The sequence below is a fragment of the Camponotus floridanus genome, unplaced genomic scaffold (assembly GCF_003227725.1).
Source record: "Camponotus floridanus strain SB8 unplaced genomic scaffold, Cflo_v7.5 scaffold119, whole genome shotgun sequence".
NCBI classification, from domain to species: Eukaryota; Metazoa; Arthropoda; class Insecta; order Hymenoptera; family Formicidae; genus Camponotus; species Camponotus floridanus.
In genome coordinates, this window is record NW_020229236.1 from 256,384 (window position 1) to 266,551 (window position 10,168).

The window sequence follows — 10,168 nt, forward strand, 5'->3', positions numbered from 1 at the left end:
TGAGAACATAAATCTTATCTTGGTCTTGAATCATTGTAACAAAAATCTCATCTTGTATTATCTTGTCTCGATTTTATTAATAACTTTTATCTAATTTTTATCTAATTTTTATTTCCTGAACAATATTGTATAAAATAATATATTCAACATCTTTAAAATAGAATTTAAGATAAAATTATTACTACTTATGTCACGTTTACTTCCTAAAATACAATATAAATATGACACAAGTAAATCGAGATTAATTCTTTTGTTCTATATATAAATAGTTTTATAAAATTTTAGATTGTTTATTTTATTTATTGTATTTATAAATTCATTAATATAAATATTTTTATTTATTAATGTACATATTACATTTAGCTCTTTTAAAAATCAACAATCTTGACAAGAACAATAATTTTAATATCGTTATTGATTTAATAATTAATTGAATATCTTATCATAATCTTGTCTCGAATTCCGAGATAAAACAGAAGAAATATCAAGAATAGTCTTGGTATGCGGACTAGTCGTATCAAAAGATGCAATGTAAAGAGAGATTCCTTTCATCTGAAGTTTAAAATTACATCTCTTCCTACGTCAAATTTCTTAATTTCTTAATTTATAAAATATAGTACAATACTGTTCGTACTTTTGCCAAGTATTTCAATTTAACTGCAAAAGTACAAGAACAGTAAATTATTTCATCGTCATATTTCGGGATCTGTTTCCCTCGAGGTTCTAATTTGCATTCCGTACAATTCGATTTGAATCTCCTCGACGTTTCTGCCCATCTGTTTCATCTCCGGCACCAACGTGGAGACGAATACAGTTCCGATTAAGCTTATCATGCCGAACGTGGCAAACGACGAGGAGAGCCCCATGAGATTGACCATATCCTGGAAGCATTTCGTCACCAGAAAAGCCAGCGTCCAATTACATATTGCGGTGGCAGCGCTCGCCGTCCTCTTTACATTGTTCGTAAACAAATTGTCGACCATCAACCACGGTATCGGACCCAAGCCGATGTTAAAAATCATGATGAATACCGCAAAGGAGAACAAAGGGATCCAGGAAACGTTCGATATATCGTGCGAGTTCTGAAACAAAAATTCAGAATTCGTAAGCCAAGTGAAAAATTTCGATGTAAAATATTAAATAAAAATCTAAATATTAATATTTGATAATTATTAATATTCTTAAAATCTTAAAATCTCTGAGATAATATTAATGTAGTTGCAAATTCATATTTATAAAATTTACAACAACATTTACTTATTTTAATTTACTTAAAAAGCTCTTTACCTGAAAGTGAAAGTACCCAGACAATATAAACATACAAGTAGCCATCACTGACATACTGATGAATAAGAGTAGCTTCTTATTGGAGCGTTCAATCAGAATAGTTGAGTAATAAGTAGCAATTACTTGCACGACACCCACAATCATCGACGATATGGATGAACTCAGAATCGAATCCGCGTCATCAAAGATCCTCTTTGCGTAAAATATCAAAGCATTAATACCAGAAAGTTGTTGGAAAATTATTAGGCCTAGAATGCATTCAAATTATAAAATGCTAACACATAAAATTCAGCATAAAATATACATATGTAATAAAATTATCAGGAGGAAAGATAATTAAAACAGCAAAATATTATATACTTATTATTCTAATAACAATATTATTGGTATATTTAACTAATTTGATATAAAAGAAATTATAATTAAATTAATTTGAAAATTAAATGTTTATCTTTACCAAGAGTGATCCAGGTCATTTTTTGATAATTTCTTAGATGAAAAATACTGGCTTTGGCTTCTCGCATTTCCGAAGCCTGAAGCTCGAGTCTAGTTAATTCCGTCTCGGTACGATAATGAGCCCCTCTGAAGTGTTTCAGCACGTCATTCGCCTCGTTCTTCCGACCCTGCATGACCAGCCACGCTGGTGATTCCGGTATGAACGGGAAGGAGATCAAAAGCAAAGCAGGCACCACGGAACACAGTATCGCGATGACGTGCAAACTATCGGTGAAAGCTGCAAACATTGTGCGTACGCTTATCAATTCAACAAAGTTATTGTACAATTGGGTTGTACTAGTGATTTCCAATTTTACCATTGAACTTATCATTATGAATGAAATCTAAATTATCGTATGCGATTCTTGTGATTTCAATTTTATCATTGAACCTATTATTATGAATGAAATCTAAATTATCTTATGCGATTCTTTATCGATAACTTTTTCTATTTTTCTACGTTATTGGATAATTGCCATCATAGATGCAAACAGCAACAGTAAATGATGGGCTACATTTATTGCAACATAAATTAAAATTGATTTGAAAAGCAAATATTTGATTTATGAATTCTTTTTAGAAATTTTTATTATTAACATCAGAATTATTATTAGCTTTATTAAACAGATATTGATGAACAAGATATATAACTATACATTAATGTATGTTTCTAATTTAAATTTCAGGTTTTGCTGAATAGTACTAAAGACACATACTTTGCGTGGAAGATTTAATTTTATATTCATAACAAATTATATTCCATTAATTATAATAGACTATTGTAATAGACTATTGTAATAGAAAATACTAATCCTAAGATTTTCTATCCAAAGAAATGAACTTGACACTCCTCCTTATTTAAAGATTGTTTAAAATTGTCGAACGTTTGAGAATATAACATTACATGTGAGCACAAGAATATTAATTTCTAAAGTTAATCTTGTGATATTAATTAATGACAAAGTCCGAATGAACCATATTAATTTTTTTTCTGCCTATTAAAGTTCATTAGTATACAATAAAAATAAATAAAATGAAAATAAAATTTGAACATGTATTATTTTACCAGTGGCATATGCGAAGAGGATTCCAGCAGTGATTTGCAACTGAAAAATGGTGCCGAGTAAGCCCCGAATGCTCTGCTCGACAATCTCGGAAGTGAACATGGGAACAACGACGGATGCTGCGCCGCTCGCTGCCCCCGCAACAAACCGACCCAGAAAAATCCTTCCAATGGAAAATCTCGATTACGTAAGTTAAGTAGAAAATCAATGGAAACCGCATAGTAAAGTCGCTTCTACTGGCTGGAAATGCAGCCGATGCGATTGATAGGATAAATTCTTAGTAACTGAAGGACTGATGCTCGATAAAGAAAAAAATTTATTTAATTATTTTATTTTATTTAATTAATTAAAATAATTGTGTAATAAAAATCGATCTAGCTAAAGTTTTTCAGTATCATGAAAGACGCGAAATGAATGAGAGAATTGTATGATCAAGCGAAGTTTCAAGATTTATAACTTGTACAAGTGATCGTCTTTTCGAGGAATGAAATGAAACTTTGAATTCTTCATCCGCGGTTACAATACAAGGATTTTGTTGACTTGTATCCGTTCTAATCTGTCAATTATCCGCTCAGATTGTATTGTTAATTGTACCTGACTGACTCGGCTTCCGATAATCGTCCGTTAGAATAATAATATTAAACTCACTCAATCCTCTCAATCGTAATAGAAAATATCCTAAGCTTTCGAAAATAATTACTTTTCCATCAATCGGAGCTCATTGTTGTACAATATAAATTAACGATAAAACTTAAAATAAAATTTGAACATATTATTTTTTAAATATAAAGATCATACTATAATGAATATAACATAAAAATTTAGATTCTTTTTATGCGCTCATAATATATATCTTTTTTTTCGTAATACGAAGAATTTAAATTATGTATAACGATTATATATCGAAATTGAAGAAAAATTTAAAGTAAACTTTCTCACCATATTTTACTCTGCGCGAATCCGATAATGTACCAGCATAAAAATAAAGGTACAGTTATCGCCCAGATCGTTCTCTTCCGACCAAATTTATCCGCCAGAATTCCCGCCGGTATAGTAATCGGGATAGCGCCGAGAGGGACCAAGGATGAGATCCAGGAGGCTTCCTGATCACTAACGGATAACGTGTCGGTCTTATTGTAAAGAGGCAAAGCGGATGATGTCCATGACAAATATGTGCCGATTGAAAACGCGGCGAGTGTCGCTAAAGCAGTAGTGGAAAGTAAATGTCAAATATGTTAACATATCGAAAAAAAAGAGAGAAAGAGAGAGAGAGAATATATCGCGAGAATATATCTTGAGAAAAATATTTTATTTGATCCACATCTCGAAAAATATATTTTATATCTCTTCAGAGAGAGACACTTCGCGTCTTGAGGATTCTTTTACTTCGCGTTATTCTTGACATTCCTCGCTTTTAGATCCCACAGGCACGCAGCGGCGAAGTTAAATTACACAGTCAAGAGATGTCTATCGCGAGGAGGGAACTAGTTTTAACTGCGATACGCGAACTTCCAATTAAATTAATATACGCGAGCGAGGATTAATGTTGCAATCGCGCGTGAAAGTTTGAGTTTTCAAAGGCTAGTTTTAAGTTTTCAAAGAGGCTATAAAGAGATAAAAGTGGATTTACATATTTATGGCTCTTGAAATCTGGAAGCTTTATATTTTAAATATATACGCGCGTGGGATTCGCCGCTTTTGATGAAATTATCATGGCTATTAAATATTCATATGCAAATGCAACTGCGTTTTAACGCCGCGCTAGTTCACGAGGATTAAGCACAAAAACTCACCCGCAAACACGCCCGCATATTGCACGTATTTCGAAGTCGGCCCCTCGTACGTCGATTCCTCGTTCCTCGATGAAATTAATGCCATTGTGTGAGATCACGCGATTGCTTTAATTACTTAAAACGTTTGCCGAAAATAAATCGAAAACAATCAATACTTTGAGCGCGCAAGAAAGAGAGGGAAATATATATTTCAAGTGGTACTGATCTCAGTCCGTCGAATACTGTTCATTTTATAATTCCACGTCTCTGCCCCAACAAATCTTATCAGCATCTTGACCGATTATATGTTGTGACCCTAATGCTTACGTAATAATCCGTCAAGTGCTTACCACATAAAAGAAGTCGTTCATATTATCGTAGAGAATCCCGGAGTCTCTATATCTTACACGTATTAAACTGACGAGACAATTGCGCATGCAAATAAAGTTCATCTGCAGCTATTCAGAATGCGTTTATGCTTTGAACAGGGTGTTTCATGCGTTGCATTTAACGCAGCTGTTTCCCTTCTCATTACGTGCTCGGTAGAGCCAAAATATACAAGCATGTTTCTTGAATACAAATATACGTATTATTTTATTTTTTGAATAAATACTGAAATTTGCGTGACATTTTCATAAGTTTTTCTGAGTAAATCCGTTCTCTGTATAAAAAGTATTTTTTGCGAATTTACAAGCTGCGAAACTTCAAAACGTCGAAATATTTTAAGTTTAAAGATACGAAAGTATTAAGGACAAAGATTAAGAATTTGGATAACTTCAAGATTCATAAAATAATAATTTAGTTCCTTTAACAAAATACTTAATCTTTTACTACATAATAAAAATATAAATATCTATAAAAATATTATACACATAAAAATATTAAATCATGTCAAGTCCGTTTAATATTATTTTAGAGATGGCTACATACATATATATATATATAGAAAAAATCAATAAAATGAGAGGATAGTACACAAAGACAATAATAAAAAAATGCATTTTTCATTTATATTTACGAAATATGGTCAATAAGTGCAATCTATTAACAAAAATACGATATTATTTATGTTTTAATTAAGGATGATCAAAATGTCTATAATATCGTAAAATAATTTATTTGATAATAAACCAATTACGAAGTTAACTTAACGTTACAAAAAAAAATAAAGTTAGTTTTAAGAGGATATTCGAATACGAATCAAGTTTATTCCTTCGCATTTCCACAAAAATAATTGTCGAACAAACTCGAGAAGCATTCGCGTATTACTCTTTCTCGAAAATCTTTCCCGACACCGATATTTATTATACGAGGCAATGTATCTGTGGATGAATTTAAAAAAGAATTTTTATATAAAAATAAAATTATTTAAATACATACATGAGCTACATCAATTTAGTTTTTCGTGCTTTATTTCTCTATTGAAATGAGTTATTTGACACGCTCGAAATTTATAGAAATATTTTAGTTTTTTTATAAACCTCAAGTTTAAAAATAAATTTTTTCACAAGATTAAAGTTCAGTGTGAAAAAATATAGTAATGTGGAAATTACAAGTATTAATATTTTGACGTCTCGTACACATCGCATTTTTTTTCCGAAAACGAACGCTTTTACATCCCGCGGGACATTTCCTATGTCATCATCATTTGGCTTCGGGCAGATTAGTTGCCAAGACCCTAAATCCATTATGATCAGCAACGTAATGCACCTGCTGAAGAATTCCATTGGGATCGATATAACTATAGGCTCCCCTAGTGGTACCGTCGAGCGATCTGGATTCGGTTTTGGCGCTCGAGTCCCCGGTGTAACTGTAATCATATTGGCCCAGGGAGTCCTGGGTATGATGCAGCGAACTATGAAGAAATCTATAAGGCACCACCGGAAGTACGTAGGATGTAGGCATGGCTACCGGTCTCTGGATACTGGCGGCAAGTGGTACAAACTTTCCCGCATGCTGCAACGCATTCTGATTAGAAGACGTTTGCGCCTGTTGATCGCGCTTGAGAAGCGTACTTTCCTTTAATGATGCTGAAGTGGGTGACGAGATGATGGTGGGACTCGAAGACGTAGGCGATATCTTCGAGAGACTTGGATCTGGCTTAGGGACATTGATTCTTTCTGCCTCCGATCTTGACAGCAAGAACGGATTCTTAGTGCTCTAAGAAAAGTTAAATGAAAAATTATTGAACTTTTACGTAAAGCTTCTGTGTTATTTAAAACATTATTGTAACGATTTTTTAATATGCATATCAAATCTGTAGCAATCGTGATGTATTAAAATTGCCCATTTAAATGTTTTTTTTACAAGAACATATGATTGGATTTTATTACCGCTTTTTTGTAACTGAAGTTTGATTGAAATATTGACAAAATCGCAACTTACTTGCGTTTCTTGCGAGTTCAGTCCAGTTTTGCCATTTCCATCTTGCTGGATTTGAGCGAAGCTGAAGTATGACGGCAGGATTTTATACGACAAGAGATTCTGATCCTGCCAATTGGCCTGTTGCGACTTTTGCAATTCCTCGAGGTGATTCCTTTTCGCCGCGGCCACTTCTGGCGTGTCTTGTATCGTTTGCAATTCATCCTTTGGAGGTTGCGGTAAATTGCTCGCGCTGACCCTGAATCCGTTCTCATCGTCTGCCGTGTATGAGACCGTTTGCAAAATTCCATTTGCATCGATGTAGGAGTATCCTAAGGAAACGTAGAGATAATGTCCTTTGATAAACGGCACTATTATATTATCTAGGAAATATCAGACGATGCTTTTGGAACAAATATAGCTGCGATGCAAATTATGCTACGTTTACCGTATTAATATGTATCATAATACGTATCATTTACTCCAATAAACGCTACTATTAATTAGTATTTATATATATAAAATAACATTAATAGAGATAGATATATATTTAGCGATTACATACAATTTCACGTTATAATGCATTGCATGCGCATCATATCGTGAGTCATCACATTGCATCGAGAAACGAGCGATTCAAACATGCAACCGCACATTGTCATCCGAGGAAATTTGCAGAGACGAGCATGCGACACGTATGGGCGTCTTTCTTACGTCATGTTAGCGATTAGTGAAAGATTCTTTCGTGAACGTAGGCCGGTAATGCTCCTCTTGTAATACACTTCGCAAAAGAATGCATTCCATTTATGCACTCGCGGCATGCATCTTGAATCGCGAAAGCGAATCGCACTTATCGTTGGCACAACAAATAAAAAAAATTTCACCTTATGTAACGTAACATACGTATCATTTATAATAAATTATTATATATCTTATTTAATTTATTATTATGCATAATAAATTATTATATATGTTATTATATATTATTATACGTATTATAATAAATTATTATATATATTATATATATTAATATATTATTAATATATATATTATATATATTAATATATTATTATAATATATAATAATAATAATAATAATATATTATTATTATATAATAATAATAAAATAATATATTATTATATATTTATTATATATTTTTATATAATAATATATATAATAATATAAAATATTCTAGGAATTTTTTAATATTATAATATACGAAAGAATGATTAAAATGCATGAAACTAAGACTTACCACCCTGCGTTACACCGTTCAAAGTAGATTCCGCTTTGGCATGATGGGGACCCGTGAAGGAATATTGATAAGACCCCGATCCGTCTTGCATGTGAAACTGTCTCAATGGCGAAAGAGCCGGTATTGGACTCAGCCAGACGTTGGCGATCGGCGAAGCGATGGCTCGTCCGACGACGAGACTGCACAAAATCGCCTGTGAATAAGAAAAACGAGGAATCCAGGACTTGGATCGTTAATAAATAATCGCAACCGCATATCGCGGTTTCTTCAAATCAATAGTTATTACCGGGACGGTGCTGATCGCCGCGCATCCTGATTTCTATGCATTCGGTGCAAGAGCGGTTGTTGACATTAATATGGATCTTGTCTTAAAATATGCACGAGTAATTAAATAACGTAGACTCGATACGGTTGCAAATGTGTGTCGAGGGTTTCTCCTTTAATGTTGAATTCTTATCGGGACGCGACAAATTGAATTGCGTAAAACTTTAATTTATTCTGCTCGTTCATCGAACAAGAGCTAAAATGCTAAAAGTTTATTCGCGTATCACGAAGAGACATGACGAACTTAAATTAGGGAGCCCACGAGACCTCTCTCTTTCTTTACAAGCTCCCCGAAATTAATTTTAAATTAGTCAAAGGGCGCGCTAGCGAAACAAACTTTGCCGATCTTGCAATATTAAACATAAATTACATTCAACTATCATTAATCTTTCTCTAATTACTCGATAAGCGTGAAAATTCGCGCCTATGTAAAACTGGGGTTCGCACTCACGAGTATCATGATCGTCCTTGGGTGAATCAGATTGTTGATGAATCGATTAATCGATCGTGTGGATCAGGTCCCTCCGATCGCGACTTTTTTTCCTCGCTCGTCCAGGGTAATCCCGGTGAGAGTCGGGTAACGGATGTGAGAGCTCTCGGAGTGTAAGCTCTCGGTCGCATCCTCTTATATAGGATCCCGTGGATCAGCCGCGCGCGCGGAGGTTTACGGTGGTTCCCCACCTAGCATCTCGCGTGCATGGGGGCCCTATGGGGCACGGAACGCGCTCACGGGGCCCTTGGGCCCAGGTCCAGTTGCCCGCGGTCGCAAATCACCCCGCGCTCGATTTCCAGACCGATAAATCAATATTTATTGGCGCTGAATACGAGCCGTGTGTGTCGATCTTTCGCGCATTCCGGCCACCAAACGCGTCCGCCAAGGATGCGCATTTTTCGACGCGCCCCATGTAATAAGAATGAACGCATAGGGCGATCGTAATAGAGGTGATGGTGCAAAGAGAGATAATTCGCTGATTGGATTTTAAGTCTTTTCCTCGCAGGAAGTACTGTGGGCTTCATTCGTTATAAGTAATATTAATAATAAATAAATTATTTTAGAATATTATTGTACTTATAAGAAATTAATTGTAAATAAGTATAAATTATTTTATCGGCGGCGAGTTTGACTTTATTAAACTTGTAGATAGATGTTCAAATGAATCTTGCCTGAAAATAAAATTTGTCTGAGTTAATTCTCTTGAAAAGAATCAATAAACATATATTTTTGTATTATATATCGTGTGTGTAAAACAACTTATTTCAATAACTTTTCGGAATTCTCTCTTCAGGATTGATATTGACGTTGAAATTATCATTGGATTATAACTGATAATCTTTGATAGTTTGTTATCATCATGTTTGTATATCTTATCACGATTTTAATCAAAGACACGCACATAATTTATGCGAACCTTTACTTGCGCGATCTTTATCAGATTATCCCGAGTGCATTATTGCTAGTTACTCTAGGTATTCCTTATCCAAATACGTAATAATCTGCGCCTCGTCACGTCACAATGCTAAGACGATAACCGCACGTGTGATTACGAGCTACAAAGTGACATTGGAGGGCATGTAATGGACGGAAGAGATGGTCTTGCGCATACCAATGC

General features: G+C 34.1%; 2 protein-coding genes across 2 annotated transcripts; both read right to left on the bottom strand.

Moving 5' to 3' along the window:
- Positions 1-371: 371 nt before the first annotated feature.
- Positions 372-4,875, bottom strand: LOC105256234 (facilitated trehalose transporter Tret1). Its single transcript, XM_011265978.3, has 6 exons — positions 4,640-4,875; positions 3,786-4,047; positions 2,849-3,009; positions 1,745-2,020; positions 1,288-1,535; positions 372-1,082 (listed from the first exon to the last, which is right to left on the bottom strand). The coding sequence occupies exons 1-6, from the start codon at positions 4,722-4,724 to the stop codon at positions 693-695; spliced, it is 1,422 nt and encodes a 473-aa protein (XP_011264280.1). The 5' UTR covers positions 4,725-4,875; the 3' UTR covers positions 372-692.
- Positions 4,876-5,657: 782 nt separating this feature from the next.
- LOC105256233 lies at positions 5,658-9,179 on the bottom strand. Its single transcript, XM_011265977.2, has 4 exons — positions 9,010-9,179; positions 8,235-8,427; positions 7,004-7,311; positions 5,658-6,778 (listed from the first exon to the last, which is right to left on the bottom strand). Exons 1-4 carry the CDS (start codon positions 9,016-9,018, stop codon positions 6,263-6,265), a joined length of 1,026 nt encoding a protein of 341 aa, XP_011264279.1. The 5' UTR covers positions 9,019-9,179; the 3' UTR covers positions 5,658-6,262.
- Between the last annotated feature and the right edge of the window lie 989 nt (positions 9,180-10,168).

What these genes read in the sequence shown, in the direction of transcription:
- LOC105256234 (XM_011265978.3), bottom strand. Translation starts at nt 4,724, where the DNA reads ATGGCATTAATTTCATCGAGGAACGAGGAATCGACGTACGAGGGGCCG. An exon ending in ATATGCGGGCGTGTTTGCGG is followed by an intron (nt 4,048 to 4,639) that starts GTGAGTTTTTGT and finishes CTACTGCTTTAG; the next exon opens with CGACACTCGCCGCGTTTTCA. An exon ending in TTCGCGCAGAGTAAAATATG is followed by an intron (nt 3,010 to 3,785) that starts GTGAGAAAGTTT and finishes TTCCATTGGAAG; the next exon opens with GATTTTTCTGGGTCGGTTTG.
- LOC105256233 (XM_011265977.2), bottom strand. An exon ending in GAACGGTGTAACGCAGGGTG is followed by an intron (nt 7,312 to 8,234) that starts GTAAGTCTTAGT and finishes ACGTTTCCTTAG; the next exon opens with GATACTCCTACATCGATGCA. An exon ending in TGAACTCGCAAGAAACGCAA is followed by an intron (nt 6,779 to 7,003) that starts GTAAGTTGCGAT and finishes AACTTTTCTTAG; the next exon opens with AGCACTAAGAATCCGTTCTT.